The sequence below is a fragment of the Rhea pennata genome, chromosome 6 (assembly GCF_028389875.1).
Source record: "Rhea pennata isolate bPtePen1 chromosome 6, bPtePen1.pri, whole genome shotgun sequence".
In the NCBI taxonomy this organism is placed as follows: domain Eukaryota; kingdom Metazoa; phylum Chordata; class Aves; order Rheiformes; family Rheidae; genus Rhea; species Rhea pennata.
Window position 1 is genome coordinate 30,718,597 of NC_084668.1, and position 19,348 is coordinate 30,737,944.

At 40.3% G+C, this 19,348-nt stretch overlaps 1 protein-coding gene across 1 annotated transcript in view; it reads right to left on the reverse strand.

The window, feature by feature from the left end:
* Window positions 1-19,348, reverse strand: part of TMEFF2 (transmembrane protein with EGF like and two follistatin like domains 2) — a 133,755-nt gene that overhangs the window by 105,617 nt on the left and 8,790 nt on the right. The window contains exon 4 of the mRNA XM_062578614.1: window positions 18,138-18,164. Coding sequence (XP_062434598.1) covers window positions 18,138-18,164 — 27 coding nt within the window. The remainder of the gene's footprint in view (window positions 1-18,137; window positions 18,165-19,348) is intronic.

The following is a 19,348-nucleotide window of genomic DNA, read 5'->3' on the forward strand; positions in this document are numbered from 1 at the left end:
ACCAGAAAAAGCTGTTGAAATTGTGAACATTTTTTTTCCTGCTAATTTCCAGAGCTGGGAAAAGCAAAAGGGTTCTGTTGGTCTAGGCCATTTAGGAGAAACACACAGTGTCTGTTTGGAAGATTCTGTAAGGATTTCCTTTAACGGCAATAGTATAGCTTCTATGAAAAGTTCCTGACTTAAAATTTGCTTAAGATTTTCCAATTCACAATTAAGAGAATTTCATATTTTTCCAGTCACCCTTCATGCTTGAAAGAACATAAAGCCAAGCAACAAACAACGTCATTTTCAACTCCTAGAAGCTTTCCACGCGGCACTCCGTCGTGGAACCAGGAACAACACGCAGGAGGAGGTGCCACCACAACTCGCAGACAGCTTCAGTTTGTAGCGCTTATGCTTAACGGGGTGCCAAACTACTCCCCAAAGAACCGAAGGAGAAAATTACGCACAACTGAAGCTGCCATTTAAACATCAGACTTGCAGACTTTCAACTCCGAAGCTGTTAATTTGTCCACAGCAACCAAGAACCCTTGAATGAACAAACAGATGAAAAACAAAGGGAACTTTCTGATACTCAAAAGAGGTGATTTTAAGCCCTAAAGACCTATCACTTTAACAAATTCATCATCGTCAGCAGCAGAACGAGCGTTCAAGCAGAGCTGCTGTTCCCTCCTCTCCTTCCTCACCCAGCTCTAACACAGACTGATCTCCGCTGCTCGGGGTCTCTACTGGTGCTGCTCGCATGCTACCCACGGATCTGGAATCCTTTATTCATTCACATTATTTAAATAATAATACATATGTATAATCTTCCTTCTTCCTGCAACTGTTCTACTTTGAGAATCAATTAATTCCATTTGTTACCTCCTGATGTATTATTTCTTCTCTACAAGTTGGAATCCCTTTAGAATTCCTGTCTCTCCTTGACTACAGATCATTTCCTTGGCTTTTGACTCATCAGAGCCTCTTCCTGGGGATTTTAGAGCGTTTTAATGAGCCCCTATTTTAATAATACAGGTTTTCATAATTTGTGCCTAGCACTGATCTTCAAAAAAAGAAATCCTGCTTTCTATAGATTTAAAAATAAGCAGACCAAAATTTTGATACTTTTTAAAAATGGCAGTAACCCAATTTTGTATATAGTATGTCTATCTATTACACGCTACAAACACACATGCTCTCACACTGGCACAGTACTTCCCTTCTTCTGTCAGTGGTCTAAGTAACACCTGCAAAGTATCTTTATTTTTATATTTAAAGAAGGAATCATGTTGTTAAAGATAGATGGAAAGATGTTGAAACAACAAAGTAACTTTAAGCAGAAAGCACTGGGTGCTGTCTGCTAAGGATGCAACAAGCCATCGTATCTAATGAGGCAACTTTTATAAGACAGGAACGGGTAATACTTGCATATTTTCAGGAAGTCAGTTATTTTGTAAGCATTTGACTAAATGGTGTATCAACATCTGAGTAAACACTAAGAGGTACGTAATTCAGAAATGAAAGCATTTCCAGAGGCATCAAACTTTAGGGATCCAAGTTTCAGGTCTCTTTGCACTGATTTTTGCACTACCACATAATTAGGAAAGCAGTAAATGCCTAAATACTCCAGTGACTGGGTAGATGAATCTGAGGAAGGACAATTTAGCTATCACATTTCAAGCAGACTGCATGGCTGGATTCTTTTCTAAACCAGAAGCTTAGGAAGTTTCAAATCTCTACCTAATGTCACTTGTCTTATCCATTAGCCTATACCAAAACTACCATGGCTTGGAGTGGATTAAGTATCTCTTTCCTATTCTTCTGCTTCCGTGAACAGCATAGCAACGGCACAGTTTCAGCAGCAGCTTCTACTGATTTTTTGATAGTTTAATGAAAACTACATACGTGAACAGAAAAAAAATTTTTTCCCCTTATCACTCTGCTCCAAATCACTGTGACTGCTGCAGTGGTGTTCTGGGGCTGCGAACAAGAGACAGTTAAATGAGAAGTGTCTCCTTTTCTTTGGGTTCCTTCGGTGCCACTGGCCAAGCGAGGCCACATGCTGCAGGACAAGTCTCCTCTTCTGCTGCCTGCGAGGTGCTAAGGTGCCTTCAGTGCCAACGGCCTGGGAAGGGGAGGCAGGACGAGTGAAACGAGGCCGTGGGACATAAGGGAGCCCTTTGCGAACACTAACAAAATCTGGGCTCCACCGAACTCCCTGAAGTGCTCGTGGAAACTAAACTCTGAGCATCAGTACCCAAGCAGTGACACACCACCCCTCCTTCGCTCAGGCCTGGCTGCGTCATGTCACGTCAAGAACAACCGAGATCTTTGCATGCGGCTACCTCTAAACAGCGGTTGTTGAATTTCTTCCCTTTCCTTGATTTGTCCACGACCTTTAAAAGCATCTGTTTTATTTTTTAAACTTTTCACTGTGGCAGTGTGAAATCAGATGTAGATCCGAGTTTCCAATTACATCTCTGTATATACATAATCAGCACATAGGTTATCAGAGCTACGCAGACAGTAAAAGGCTGATGATAGAGAAATTATTCAGCTGAGATTCAGCTCTGACCAAGTTTTGTCTGAATAATGATTTCCAAATTAAACCCACCAAAAGGCTACTGCTCAGACTTATGAGAGAGATCACAGGCTTACTATATCTGGAAACCTTCAAATACTGTCTTAGTTTCCTCCATTTAGTTATTGATCAATAAAAGCGTATGAGTTCATCTGTTTTGAAGGAAACATTATTAAAAAAAATATGGAATACCGCAGCCAGTTATATCAGGTTATGGGAACACGTCACAATCAACCACCTAACAATTAGTAACACTATTCATAAATAAAATTAGTAACTTTGCATTAGCATACACGCAGCTACATACACGCAAAATGGGCTGATGCTGTGGATAGCTCATGAGAAATCTTTGCTTGGTTTGCAAGAGCTCTCCAAAACCGAGGTAAGATTAAAAAAGACCAACGCTGTGAATACGAGAACGTCGTTACACAAAGTGGTGAAAAACCCTCATCTGGAATACCGTATTCAATGTCACTCATGACAAGCCCAAAAAGCACAGGGAGGATGGACAAGCTGAAATGCTGGGAAAGAAAATGTTCTCAAGCATGTAACAACTTCCATAAAGGCACATTTCTTTTACAAGAGAACTGAAATTGAAAGGGGCGGACAGAGGCAAACAGAAAAAGGACTAGCATAGAGAAAGGTCCTGTGTCCCCCAAAGTGCCTTGTGTTCAGCTTTCTGAATACCAGGAAAAGAGGACATTCATGGAAGCTAAGAGAAATATGTTTCATTCTAGCAAATGGAGTACTATAAAGCTCATTGTCATATTGCCAAACCCCAGGGTTTAGGGGTTTTCACAGATGATTCTCACGTACAGATAAACACACTTTTTATATGAGAACATTCATTTCACATTTACACTCCCATTTCTGTGCACAAGCCAAGCACTCATTGATAGGTTTTAACAAGCGATTTCCCACTAGGGTAGCTCAAGGATGAAGCTTCTTTCACCTTCTTCGGAAGCAGCTGCTCCTGGCTATCACCAATGACATGATTCTGAAATACACTGACCTCTGGTCTGATTCGTTATGAATATTTATATAGGAACATAAAAATTGGGTGCATGCATTTAATGCCCAATAATGTACACAAAATATGTATTAGATTCTCCTGTAATGCTCGTATCTACAAAAGGTTAAATAGCCCTAGGTGACAGAGAGCTATTTAAATGGACCTTTTTATAATGGCAAACAATAATGCATTCTGGTTACCTTCTGACATGGCTTACTTCCAGTCAGCATTAAGGAGAATTACTACCTGATTTTAATGCATCTTGGTTCAATTTCATGTAGGCTTATTGTCTTCTAATTATCAACACAACAATTTGATCCACATCCAGACTCAGGCATTGCCCTGACTTCTAACACCAGAGCAACACTTGCGGTGGTGTGCTGATTTCTCAAGCAGTAAGCAGTTTGCTTTTGTCTCACATCCCCAAGGCACAAATAAGCAGATGCTGCATTAAAGCTTGTTTTACAAAACTGCTTCAGTTGTGATATACATTTTTAATATAATATACTGACTGCATTACACTGAAAAATGCCAGGGCCAATAAACCCAGACAAATTCATTAGCAAGACCAGTTTCTCAATTAAGCCAAGTCAAAGACTAGATCTAGTTGAAAAGAATTGCCTAGCAGCAGCTGAAACGAGTGAAAAGCTCGATCATGTCTGCCACATTCAAGCACTGCTTAGTTTACATTTCAGTTTTTCAAGTATCAGTTGAGATTGTTTTTCATCAAGGACAAGCTTCACCGACCTTTCTGGTCTTTTTATCAGCAAGGATAATGTGGCTGGCTTGAAAGCTTTAATTTTTTAGACTATTACTGTTCTGAGTGTAAAAACAGTGGCATAGCTTTTCATACACAGAATGGGTTCTAAATAAGAGGTGCTAATAGCCAAGCATTTTGGAGCATTTAACTGACTTGCTTTCATTCATGGGTAGGTTTTAGATATTGGAAATTATATCTTATGGTTTCGAAAGACAAGCCAAAGGAGAAAGCAACGCTTTCACTCTTAGGCTTGTTTGCATTTCCTACCTATACTCTTCTCCCTCAACTGGCAGTGTCAGCTGTAGGATGATAATTTAAGAGCACCTCTGCAGTACTCTAGCTAACCCTCTACAATGCCTGTACACTATATGGTGAATCAGGGATTACAACAGCTCTTAAAAGGCACAAATTTCACCCTTTTTTCAAACAGAGAGGAATCTTTGTTTTGCACTTTGAAAAAACCCAACTTAGTAGAGGATTATTTTTTAAAATATATTTGTATGAAAAAAATGAAATTTAAAATTCACCAGAAAAATTATTCTGGCCAGAAAAAGACCAAATTTTACACAAAGCACCTGCTGGCTGCCTCTGGTGAAACATTACACTTATCAAGACTTTATTTTATCCATTGTTGGCATAACTATCTGCTATTGCTAGGAGCCAAATTACAGCAGCCTTGTGCAACAGGTCACCTTAAACCGAGAGAAGTTCTTTAACACAACAACGTTCTCAAGTACGTTTTGTGGACTGCTGTCCTTTTGGAAGTCCTCTGGCACTAAACTTTTCCACACAAGGCAATTGTAGTACGGAGATTGATTTAACACCTCTGGGGTAGAGTGAGGAGGGAAGAGTTTTCCCCCCCTACTACTTGGTCCTTCTTCTGCACTTAGGTTTATTCCTTCACTTCCTTTCTTGGATATATCCAACACTTGTCCCTTGAGCAGAGTTTCCAAATGTCCCTCTGCCTGTAGCAGCAGTAGGACCGTTATCAGACTTCGGTGGCCTGTAGTATTTCTCCCTCTCTTCTTCACATACAGATCTGCTCATGTGAGTACATTTACATTTGTCTCCACATGATGATGGCATATTAATAACAATTTTTTTTTCTCATGGAAGGTAATTAGAAGGAAGATTCTGTCACCATGCTTAAAGGTTTGGCTAAGTCATCAAGCTGAACCAGTCTAATTCCTTACAAATGAAGCTAGAAGTGACACTAACTCCTAACAAAACAAGAAGAATTTTCACCCTCTGCCCCTCTCCGAGACATTGCCATTTGACAGGTGACATGACAAAATGACTTCTTTGTGCCATTAATCTAAGACTAAAATTTACAGGGATTTACACTGTGACACTCATATGTGCCAGCAGCTACTACCACTGTTCAAATAGCTGGGCACTTATTTAGCTTGACCACAGAAACTTGTGCAATCTGACAGCTCCCTGTGCTGTTCACCTGCTGCCAAATCAGGGTCTGCTGAGGATCTTACGTTCCCTCCACATCCCCTCAAACTAATAACATATGGTCAGTTCTACAATGTCATTAAACACAGAAATAGCAGACAACTTTCTGAGGCCCTAATCTTGAAATCACAGTAGTTTTATGGGAAGGGAGAAAATACAGATTATATGCCTCATCACCACATACTACCCAAGACAAATGGAGGAGCACACTGCTAATTATATAGACTGCACAAACAATCTCTTCTAACACGAAGAGTCTTCAGAAAAGTCTCACGAAGTAGGAAGAACAGATTGTGTTTATACCACCATTTTTCCTGCCCCTAACAATTGTTAAATTAGGACAAAACAAGATCTATTCTTCCTACAAATTAAGTTGAAAATGAATGAAGCAGGAAGATCTAAAGATGAAGTTAGCAAAATATGATGATGGTGATTTTCCATGCAACCATGTGTCGGGTTGCTTTCAATTTGTTTCTTAACTGGAAACCTTTCTGTGGTCTATGTTTCTAATTATTTTTTTAAATAACTGTAACTTTTCTGTTCCAGAAAAGGACTTTGGGTATTCTTCTTAATGCTTACATTGTCTCAGTATTACTTCCATGTTAAGAGTATTTTTTTGTCTGTCCTAGCCCTGGCTTGAGAGTGTAACAAGATGAAGAGTCTTCTCAATATATTTGACCTCTGTAAAATGGACTTAGCTTCAACAGGAACAACTGACTGCCCAGTGAAATCAGCTTTTTTCACCAGACCTGGTGTAGGGTACCAGATGAGATGGAAAGGAGGTGCTTAAAACTTAGGCAGAGGGTAGCTGGGTAGACACAAAGAAAACAACACAGAAAAATCCTGTTGGAGACTGCTCAGCATTGGATCTTGCTTGTTAGAACTGCTGTTCTAAAGCAGTAAGAACAAGTATCTTAAAAACAAAACCTTTCACTTCTTATGTATTACAGTGAATTCAAAAATAGCTCACGGTATTCCTTTCAATTTTTAAAGGAAAAAAGATCCAAGAAATTCCTTCCGAGCAATATATGGAAAATTTCAGCCAAAATGCACATATTCATCATCTAACTAAAGACATTCAGGAAAGAGTACCTTATATCAAAGGTGCTAGAATGTCCTGCAGCCTTCCAACCAGTATCTGTATGCAACATTAACCAGTTCAGATACAGATTTTAAAACAACATTATTGCTTGCCTCCTATAGATAACTGCTTAGGCATTTTCTCCCCTCCCCTTTAGAAGAAAGCTAAAGCATTGAGACTGACGGCATCAAATTTGATTTGTCCCAGATTAGTACAGTCAGACACAGTATACCATCTGAATGCTAAATAAAAACCCAAAGAAATACCCAAGTGCATTGCTCCAGGACCCACAAGATAGGCAAGTTGTGAGCTCCCCCTGCTGACAAAAGGGAATCCTGCTTGGCAAAAGCACAGCTCCAAAATCCTCAATCCACCCCTGCCCCAGCAAGATGACAGTCAATACCGCTGTGGGCAGGAAGGAGAGAAAACCCAGAAAGCAAGCAGAAATAGCTTTGCTACAAGAATCGAGTCAAACTTGGAAAACAGTCGCAGTGCCTGGGATCTCACACTTTGACCTTGTCCCTTACTGAGTGCCCTCAGCTCTCTTGGGAGTCAGATACCAATCATGAGCAATGTACCAGGGAACTAGGTCAAAAGAGGGTTTTCTATGACAAAGATGACTATGTATGGTGTCAACCAACCTTTTCACTACCATTGTGTAGGCAGAAGCTCCCAGCCCCACATCCGCACATGGGATGGCTCTGCTGGGTTTTGCCTGCTCAATATCTCTAGCACTGCTTGTGGGAAAATCCTCGCTTGGGCTTTTGAAGATATCCTTCTGTTTCTGGGGCACCTAAGTGTAAGGCAGAGTCCTACCCTTGAACTTGTAAGCCACTAAACACCATCTGTCCCATGGGGCTGGAGCCAAGGTTTCACTGTCAACACAAACGTTCTGGTGCACCACCACACAATCCTAGTGCACTAGGTTGGAGGACAAGAGAAGAGATGCCAAGGAGAAGGGCCAGGGCCCTACTCAGGTTCCTCATACAAATTAAGCAGGGACGTCCATCTTTATTCCAGGATGCCATGTGCTACACAACAGATTGGTCAGCTGAGAGGGGACAGTGCTGCCAGAGGCCCAGTGACAGCACCTCAGACTCACTATGGGAAACCTTAAGGTTCTGCATATACTCAAATCCTTTAAGTCTTGGGAATTGTCAAATGAGGGTGGGGAATGCCCTGCGCATTGCTAGAAACAGCTTTCAGAGGGTCAAAGAAGAAAGAAAAGACTAACAAAAACTTTTAAAACTATTTGAGAAAATCTGCACCAAAATCTCCCTAGACGTGCAACCATGACTAAGCATGAGAACTAAATTGCTGCTGCTGTAAAGAGGGTGCTGCTTTCTGGTCACGGTCTAGATGCACTGATGCAGCAATAAGCACAGCTTAATTGTTGAGAAGCTTATGTATTAATAGCAGAAATTTTGCTCAGAAAAATGTGAAAGCCTGTAGGCTTTGGAGCAATAAAATAGAATTGGGGCTGTATGGTGGCTGAACAAAGTCTGTTGAAGAGTGTTATATTTTCTGTTTTTGACAGGGACTTTCCAGAGCTGTCAGCTGAACTGCAGAATTAGAAACCTGACATTGCAGCAGTCAGTTTTTAGAATTCAAGCTGCTCAAATGACTTGTCTCCAGGGAGGAATATCTAGTGTGCAGGAATCAATAGCAAGACAGGCAAAGATGCTAATGTATAAGAGTAGCCACCCCAACAAAATGCCCCAGCCAGCCAGATCTACTGAGAAGGAATCGAGAGAAAGGATGCTGCAAAAATATGCTTACTCTTTGAATCTGTGCAAGAGAGATACTATACTCTATGTACTGTATGTGTGCATCAGCTTGGTTACATTTGATTCCACAGATTGATCCTCCTTACATTCCCAGTTCACACTATGCCAGTGCTCCAAGCCACTTACTGAAAAGATTATAAAAGAGCCTTTTTTATCATATCTTCACCTCCAAAAGCATTACAAGTGACACCGCTTAATTTTAGCCAATCTGAACAGCTAATTAGATGTAAACAGATTGAAAAATTGTACACACAGGATAACTCATTTTTCAAAAGGCCACTAATCTAAACAAACCTGAGTCCATCAATTTATTTCAACATTTGTCGAAATAAATTACAGCATAGACTTGTCCTGCATTGGCCTGGTGATTCATTTAAGAGGCTCCTTCCTCTTCTGATGAAAACCTCAGGTATAGTACAAGAGAAAAGAATAAGCTGTTTATCAAGGCTCTATTATAACACGGATGAAGATGCCTCTAACTCATTCAAGTGGAAGACATGCATGAACCAACACAATTACTCATAGCCTTCTCTGGAATCTCCTCTCACACCTCCCAAGCCCATCACATACACTAATGCTTCAAAACTGGGAAGGTTCTTTGTAATAATAGATAAAAATCAAATGATATTCAATCACAATCAATATGTGTTCCAACTTAAAAGCTCTCTGGATGGGAGTTTCCTCTCTGCCCTTGCCCTGCAATGCTAGGAAAACAGGAAGAAAGGCAGATCCCAATGGATCCTCCAGAGATAGCCAGTGATCGTCCTTTCCAGGACCTCCTCAAAGCATGCACTGGGGGGTACACCAGTAATCAGGCTGGGAAGTAGAGCATCTCTGTAGTTCAGGTGGCCATTCAGCCTGTCATGTTTGCAGCAAAATCTTGCATGTAGCTGATTAACTACTGAAACTCCAGTTTTCTCTGTAGCGTCACTACTTTCCAGGATTGCTCTCACCATCTTGCTCCTGGGGTTTACTGTCTTTGCTCTGAGATTGTGACTTTACATTAGGCCACGTCAGAAGGCCTGTCGTTTCTTGCACCAAATGTATCTAGTAAATCAGATCACAGTGTTTCAATGAACTGTTCATTTCCTACTTCTCCAGTCCTATCAACTGAGAACTTTATCACTGAGGAATTTATGTTCCCATCAAGGCCACTGGTAAAACAACAAACAAATAAATATACAGCATCAGTCTGATCCCTGAGCTGTCCATCTAATAATGATAAATCCACTTATAATTACATTATGAAAGGCAGTTTACTCCACTAATTATGCACTATGTTAATTTTGCATGATTCCTGTTCCTTAATCATAATGTCATGTAGTGACATACCAAATACTTCACCAACATCCAAGTATACTACATCAATATTGCTGTCTTTATTATGCCAACATCTAGCTTCATAAATAACATTTCAATTAGTTGACAAAACCTATTACATCAGTCCATATTGCTCAGCATTAGTTCTCATTTATTTCTTTATTAAGCAAGTCCAAGTCTGCATGTTCTGTTTTACCTCAATCAGTGTCAGATTGACAGGCCTATAAATATCTAGATTTTCTTCCTGTTTTTAATACCGACATACCTACTTTCTCCCAGACCTTTAGAACTTTTCCATGTTCCAAAAATCACTGAAATTCAACATTAAAGGTCCTTGACCAGCTCTTTTTAAACTCCTGCCTGTGAGTTATCTGAAGCTGCTGAGGTACAAAGGGGTCCTGCTTCAGAAACTGATTTTTTTTTTTCTTTTTTTTTTTTTAGGGTTTTCATAGGCACTGGCACCATCTAACTCCCATGTAGCTAGAGTCAATGAGATCAAGAAGTCCAGAGCATTAAAAAAAAAAAAAGAAAAAGAAAAAAAAATCACAGAAGAGCTCTGCCCTCTTCCTCCTCAGATCATGATATTTTCAAAATACAACTTGGAGTTCTTCCTATTGTTGAACATATTTGGCTTGTATACAGGTATTCTCTTTAACAATGAGGATTAGGAATATTTTAAGTGTTTGTTTTAAATGAAAATTGAGCATATTCTATATTACTATTCAAAAACCTGGGCTATAAGACCAAATATTGAGCGTGTTGTGGCAAAATCTTAAAAATTGGTACTGCCGTGCCATAAAGTTTTTACTAGTCTGAAATCAGTTATGAATTGCTCTAGATTCTTGGTTTTGTAACACATTCATCAAAATTATCCAATATTTGCATTTACATAAAGTAGTCAGCAACCTAAAGTTTGCTAAGTGTCTGGGATCCAGCCCTGCCCTTCCTGAAAATAAGTTCCAACCAACTCCAAAGACAGCAGGCAAAATTTCTGGTTTTTCTTCCCACACTCTGACAGGCAAAAAAGCCTCTTAGATAAAAGGTAATTTAAACGTCCAGTGATTAATATATTAAATTTTCTAAACACAACTGAAGTCTGTAAAGTAAAAATCAAAGAAAAGCTAGCACATGGACCTGGAAAGAGAGTTGGCTTTATTAATCTCATTTGTCATTTCCTAGATCTCACGACAGCATCTTACAAATCCTATGCAATGCCAAAAACAGTCCAAAACAAGGGCATAAAACAGCTACTTCAATCATAAACCACAGAACATGTATCTAAGGATCTAAGGAACTTTAGGTCCCTTCAAGACTGCCTCAGGCCCCACTTGTGGAAGACATCCACATTCAGAATAAACTTTAAAGTCAGTGACATTTAAGCATGGACTGAACACGAAGCACATGTTTGAACACACGCTCTTACTAATGACACATTGTTATTTCATGGGGTAAACCTAACAGGGCCATTTGAAAACCTGTCAGAAATATTTTTATTCCTCATGGGAAAATTCCCTGCATAGGAGAGCAAAATGATGGGCTAGATTCTCCTCTCACTGTCATCAGAGCTATTCTCCAATGACTCCACAGTTGTCAAAGGAAAAATTAATCCAGGTTTACAGAGATGAAGCCTAAAAATCTAGTCCATTCTGCTTCTTCCTTGTTGTGTTTACAGTAACAGACCAATAAATGACTATTTATGATAAGATGCCCTCTTTTTAATCTGTTTGCTGGAGTATCACAGGATTTGTTTGCTGATTTGATGACTTAGTTATTTATGGATTTACAGATTGCACATGATTAGACAGCATATTTTGGAATTTTTTTTTGCTCTGTTTTGATGTGGGTAATTGTTTTTGATTCTCAAAGCAAAAATCACAGCATCCTTAGTATTTTTTGATATAGGAGGATATTTCTACCCATGGTCTTCTTCCATAGCTTTGAACTACTTGAGAGAAATGCTGAAAAAAAGTAAGGGACTGAATAACTGAAGAAAGAGCCTATGAATGGAAGTCATTCCTTATTTTTGCCTGCAAAAGTCTGTGGGTTTTTATGGCATCTTCTATTCATTTTCTTGGGTTTTGCATGAATAGCAGAAAATGAGCCTCAAATCATTTACTATTTGTCATCACTTTTACATATTTCTCAGCGGTGACGGTTTATGTGATGGGAGCTAGGCACTCACATTAAGAACAGAGCAAAGTGGCTGGTCAATAACCAAGTAAGAACAGGAATAAAATTCATCATGCTTCATGATATTTTGTTCTCTAATTTCAGAAGTAGCAGAAACAGTAAGTGAGATATAAGCGAAACTTAGACAACTCTAAAATCGGCATCTTCAGAATTGATACTTATATATAATCTTGAAGAGCTTCAAGTCCACGGGAGCTCTGGGGAACATCTTGGTCAGACAGAGTGGATTAGCTAAGAGCTTAAATCAAATGAGAGTCTGACAGGACTCTACAGCCAGGTGTTCCTGTCATTTCCACACCTTCCTATCCAATGTTGGATACGAATCCCCAGAACAGCCATTGCACCCCAGCCAGCACAGAGCGCCAGGGGCAGGGGCCTAAAAGCTGGGCACTTGTGAATGCCCAAGTCCTCCTCATCCAGCCAGAAAAAACTTAAGAACATTATCCTTTCCTAATTTTTAAAAGACCATGAAGAGATGTTAACTGCCTTTTTCTGAGCTGAACTCTCCTTACACAGGTCAGATGTGCACCAGCACTGAACCAGAAGACATATAATCATGTTAGGACAGTGAAGAGCTTGAGCTAATAAACCCAGCCTTTCAAAGAGCTTATTGGTTTGGGCTCTGTGCCATGCTGAGGTTAACAAGGTAAAAACCTGTTTAACAAAGGAGACATATATTTGACCATCCACAGTCAGGTCAATTATTTAAGATTTAAACATTCCCTCCAGAGGTATTTACCCAGTCAGCGCACGTTGCTTATAGTTTATTCTGTACCTTCTGACACTGCTTCCCAAATGAAATTAGAGTACAAGCAGCTTTCCTTTTGCCATATTACAGTTGATAATAGTATGTGGGGTCAGCAAACACTCTAAACCCACACAACAAAATCCCATATTACCTATTACATCTAGGGAAAAAAAAGTACAAGATTAGCAGCCCAAAACACAAATTCCCTTTCTTTAAGTTAAATTAGAACACTCCCATTATTTTTCCTGTACCCTGTAATGTGTATGTGCGTCTTATACACTGCTTCATTCAAACCAATATACACTCCAGGTTTTATGGAGTATTTTGGCTCAAGTGTTATTGCTTGGATGGTGTTTACAGCAATATTCATTGTGTTCTGCATAGCCCTGCCTATCAATCAACCTTGTAATAAAGCAAAAAGGGAAATTGGTGGAAAAGCAGCAGACTGCTGAATTTAACAGTTATTCATACAAAACCAGCATGGAGACAGGTACAAATGCAATCGGATCAAAGTAGCTGTTTGGCTGCTGCATTAAAAAAACAACCAAACAACAAAATAGATAGAGATATAAGAATATGCCTAATTATGCCTGAGAATAATAGTTTATTACCATAACTGCAGCATTCCAGTTTGCCTTAAAAATAATCTAGGCTTTGAATTGTTAACTTTTTCCTTGCTATTTTCCTTAGTTAGTATTTCAAGATGACCGTTGTTATAAATAGATTTATAATGTGTATGTTACACACACATCCCTAAGTAGGCAGGAAAGGCAGACTAGAATTCAAAATTTATCATTAGCTCTACATGTTGACACCTACAAAGAATTGAAGGAGTTCAATTTTTGGGATAAGCTAAAAAGAACAAACAAAAATCTCACTCTCTTCCTTTATAAAAATAAAGGAGATAAAGAGAGGGAAAAAAAGCAGTAGAAAGGTTGTTGAGTCTCATGGTGTATCTAACAAAGGCAAATAAGGAATAATTCGAGGAACAGTGTAAACTCTCATTTTTCTGCATTACATATGGGTCTGCTGAGAAAGAGTGTGGTTCAGAAGACAGCATTGGTTTGGCCCCGAAGTGGCATGTGCTATTCCCAATTCAGCCACTGGAGCATGATGCAACTTCCAGCCTTTGCCTTAGCTGGATATTCAGACTCTTGCTTCATAGATTTTTAATCTCTCTCTCACTGTGAAGATGTGCCTCACAGGATCAGGGTCTACTGCAATGGAGTCCTAATCTTATAATTAGAGCCTCTAGATGCTACTCTAAAATAAATGGTGACAATGATATTGATGAACGATGACTTGTTTTTTCATTGTGCTGTAGTCTGAATCATAAAAAAATTAACATAAAAATCAAACTAGGATAAGATCTGTGTACCCAAGGGCCCTACACAATTCCCACTGAAGTCAGTAGGACTTTAATGGAAATTGAATGAGGCTCTGTAACTAATTTGATGTAGTTGCTTATGCACTACAGGGCTAAGGATCACAGAAACACCTAGTGAGATAGTCACCCATAGTAAATCAATCAGAATATGAATGAAAGCCAATCAACACAGCAAAGAATACAGATAACGTAGGGAGAAAAGAATGTTTAATGTAAAAAGGTAACCAAGGAGAGATGTTCTTAGCACATTAAGAACTATAACAAAATATTGCATCTTGACTTTGTTGCTGCTTGAAGGAAGCTAGGGAACGAGTAAGAATTCATTACCAAGCTGCTCAAGACCAACACATGAATCACCTGGATTCCAAAAAGACTCCATTTGTCTGGAGAACAATGTAGATGAGAACAATTTCTACATTACTCTCTATACAAACTCTTTCACATTTATTCCTTCTCCTTGGTAACTTTACAGGGTATGGGTTCTTAAATCCACGCCAGACCCCTGGTTTATGCAATCAAAACACAGAAATAGGTTTTGATTATGCATTTTAAGTCCTCATTTAATGTCTTCAGCAGTAAGAAATTTCAGCACCTAATATTCTTATCCATTTGCTGGATATCCCTGAAAGTAACTGTGCTGAAGGCTCGGTAATCAAATGACATTAAGAATCTCCCATCACTCCATAAATAAGAGGACTTGTGTGTTATTGCTGCACAAAACAATATTAAATCAACCTGGAAAGCCCCCAGGATTCAGTACTCAGCAGCTGGGACTTCTGATTCCAGCATCCCTGAAAGCAGGGCAGGGAGCTCCAACACCCATGTATTAAACTGAGAAGACTTCTCTGCAGTCCTAGGTAGGAACAAGCTGGAGGGAAACGTGGCAGGTAAAACATGGCCTCTATTCCTCCTCAGACTACTTTCCTAAGAAAACAAGGATTATGCGACCACACTATGTGTTCGCAAATATCCATCCAACCCCTTTCCAGTAACTTCTGAACCATTCATCAATTACAAGTACTCACTTGAAAAAGATTTCAGGGAAAAGCAAAAATGAATTGCTGAACAACACAGGCCATAGGAAAAACCAACTAAAAGCAAGAAAGTTGGTATGTTCCAAGAACTGGAAAAAAGCTTTATGTCCTTTACTGGTTTGCGATCTGAGTTAATTCTGTATTAGAGAAGGAGCACTACCCACGTGTTCTCCACAGCTCAGATCCTTTCTGATATTGCATGAGGGAAGAGGAGATCCCAGCCACTCCCCAGCCAAGTACCAATGTTACTTGAATTCTGCACTGAAATCTCCCTCTCTGCCCCAAACCTCCCGAACGCACAGACTGCGACAGCTGCACAAAGCGAACGTGAACCTTGACAAAAGTTTGCCAAGCCTGAGCGACGCGATGCGGAGTCAACAGGAACGCCAAAGCGTTGTGCTGGTCTGCATCCTGGCAGCGCTCCAACGGCAACGAGAGGTGGGACAAACCAGTCTGAACGCGACTGTCGGCTCCCCAGGGCCCGAGGTAGGTCAGGTACCTCGCTGCAGGCACACCCAGCACCTCCCACACTAACCACGTCCAGCAGGACAGCCCTGAAACTCACTAGCCTCTCTGCGTTTCCAGTTGCTGATCTGAGTAGAGGTGTGGTCTGCCTGGAGAGTCACTACTGCTGTAGTTTTGGAAACAAACAAACAAAAGATGTTGCATGGGTTAGTGGTTTGCTACCCAGTGCTAACTGTTTGAAGGGAAGCAGAAAGGAAAATTTTCATAAAAACAGAAAAACAATGCTATTACCTAAAACTCGGACTTTTCATAGAGAAACCTCCCACTCATGAGTGTTGGAACAGATTTCATGAGAGCTACTGTAATGACATCCAAAATTTATTACAGCTTTTACAAGACCACCATGTCTGGTAAAGAGTGATGAACATTTACGCGCACAGGTTTAGTTTTGCATGGCACATTAATACGCTTTTGTACTTTAAGAACACCAACGGTTGCCTACTAAATCTTGTATAATACAAGGCAGCTTTGTAGACCTTTAAAAACATGACCAACTTGATTGTCTACTTCACAAATCCACTTCCTTACTATCTGCCTAGTCAGTCCCCAAGGTCCTGTTCTGCTCGTCTTTTGTCAACCTCAGCTTTTAAAATGAAATTGTTTGGAAATTATGCTTTCAAATTTATATGCTCCTTGAGTCTGGAATTTATTACTTTTAGAAAGTGGCCAAGTTTGTCTCCTCCCTGCCATATTTATACCACAAAAATGAAATCTCATCTGTTTTCCTTAGTATAACCTGATGAATTTTATGTGACTTGGCTCATTTTAAAACTGATTTATAGACCATATGTGTGAAAAGCCTACTACAAATATAAATTAAGTTGCATATTTCTGTTAACTATTGAATCAGGAATCTCTCTTTGGTCTATCTCAGTTCAAAAGCAAAATTTAAAGAATATGAGGAAAACAGTAAAGGTAGGGAAATTTTTTTGAAATGACTAGTGATTTTTTTAAAGTCTTGGTTTCTGGGAGATGAATTTGAGGCACCTAAAAATCTGCTGCTTCCCAGAGAATTGAGTTTTTAGTTCAAGTCCAATATCTGAAAGCTTGCAAGCACCTCAACACAGATGTTGATCACTAGGAGTAACACTTCACCCATATGTTGTGCTCTCTAGTATACTTGTAACCAAAGCTGCATGAGGACGGGGTGTTATCTGCTGTTTAACGGAGATGCATTTGCAAAACTTGAACCCAGCCAGAATCGATGACCAGGATCGGCCATAAGATGGAGCGAAGGCCCAGAGCGGCTGTCGCTTTGCTGGCAGAGCGGCTGGCTCGGCTCCTGGGGGCAGGCAGAGCCAAGCAGAGGAGCCCTGTGAGGACCAGGGTGACGTCCACACCAAGCAGGCCCCCAACAGTTGCTCCCCACCATGTGGCTCCTGGAGCCTGCCAGGGGCACCAGGCCTCCAGTCCACTTACTGTCTCGCGGGGGGCCGCAGGCAGAAACAAGGGCTGCTCTCACGGGTAATCCTCCACGGCCACCCCAGCGAGCCCTAACCCCTGGGGCTTCCCTGGCCCCGGGAAGTCTTCCTCGCTGGCCCCACGCAGGGGCAGCTCCGGAGAGCAATGCTCCCTTCCCAGAGGCATGGGACAGCCCGCAACCACCAACCATCCTTCCCCCAGAAGAACAGGCACCAAATCCAGCATCAGCATTAAGCAAGCAAGCCTGTAAATCACCACACTGAAGAAATCAAACAAATAAAAACCTCCCAGCTGAAAGGCAAGCTCACCTATGTTTTACAGTATCCCCCTATACACAAAAAAGAGGGGATATGTTTTTGACTCTTTATGTTTTCATTTTTGCTGCTGTTCTTACAGAAACGCATCATTATTTTCCTGCCCATGACATTTCTTCACGTACTTTAAAGAATGCTCTCCACTACCACAAAAATATTTGGCTTGAACCCTCTAGTGAGGGGATGCCAAGGGTTTGGTTCATGTTTTAAAAGAAATATTATTCTAAACATAAAACAAATGAGTGCAACAGTAACAGTAGATGGAGATAGAGCTCCTAGCACAACTCATGAATAATATGAAATCCTATTAGAAGTAATACAGCTTTCTAAATTTCCCTAGAAAACAGCATGTCATTATTAGGTTCCGACTTGACTAAAATGCAAAATGTCACTTTTTCAGAAAAAAAATAGTGAAACAAAAGACAATATGCAGTGTAACAGCTAAACTGCAAAGCATATCCACTTACAGTTTGAAATTGTGAAAGACAATGTGTGTACACATACGCACAAAAATATTAAAAGATGGCTCTTACCTCCATCCCCAGATCCTGAGCCTGCATCTGAAGACAGAAAAAAAATGAAATTTATATTCATGTGCTACAGTATATCCTGTAAATATGTAAAACAACACTGTTCAGCTAAATGTATTACAGTGTATGTTCTGTTTGATGTTATCCCTGGGTAAATTATAGAGATCTAATCTGAACACAGTTCACTCAATCCATCTTTCTGATGTCTGAGTTCTTTTTCTTTAAACTCTCTCTATAAGACTAAAATAACCTGGGCCCTGGAGTGCTGTAATGTTCTCGTAAGCCTCTGTCTCATTTTGTTGTATTGAGACTGATAAAGCAGCTCCAGGAGCTGTGTGGTTAAGTTACGTAGTTACTTCACTTGGCCATTACTATACCATCATCATCAAACAGTATCTTTAAATACATTTAGCTGATGACAGCCCAATTAGAAATTAATGTCATTATATGTACAAAGCACTGACATCTCATCAGAACATAACTAGTTTAAATAAACTACTGAAATTACTATTCAAAGTCTTTAAATAAATGATTAATATGTTATGCTTCAAGGCTGCTGCTGAGTTTAAAAACAAAGTATGTTATCTTTATTTTTCTCAATACACGCTAATGTTTTGTTGGGTGGAACAAGTAGATTCACAAGCAGGAAGAGCAACTTCACGAAATCACCAAGCCAAGAACTCCATCAGAAAGCTTTCTAACCCAGGCAACGTAAAGAAACGCACCCGTACGCAGGCAACCAAACACCCGTTAAGGGAGGTTTCTTCTGCAGGCAGGGGAGGAAGGCTGCTCTTTTTTTCCTTTGTGAAGGGGTTATCCACTTATCAGCACTGAGAGTCACAGGAAGAGTTTGGAAAGGCTCCTTCGGCATTCAGTCAGCACGGAAGTACGAGGTCTAATTTACTGACAGTAAGGCCTGGTGGATCTGAACTGGCTTGTAAACGCCATCACTGCTCACATTAAAAAAGAAAACTTTTGTTTAAGTAGATCTATCAAACCTTTTTTGGGGGAAAAAAAGAAAAAAAAAAAGCCAGAGACTGATTCCAAACGCTTGACCGAGAAAGGGACGTGCGCCTGCCACGTGAACTGGCCACGGTCGCTGGCTGTCTGGGGGAAACGGACCCCGGGTCCCCCTCCGTCTCCTGGACCTTCCTGCCCAGCTCCCTCCCTGTCACGGTCTCGGAGGGCTGCTCTGCTGCTGGGGGGCACCGCGC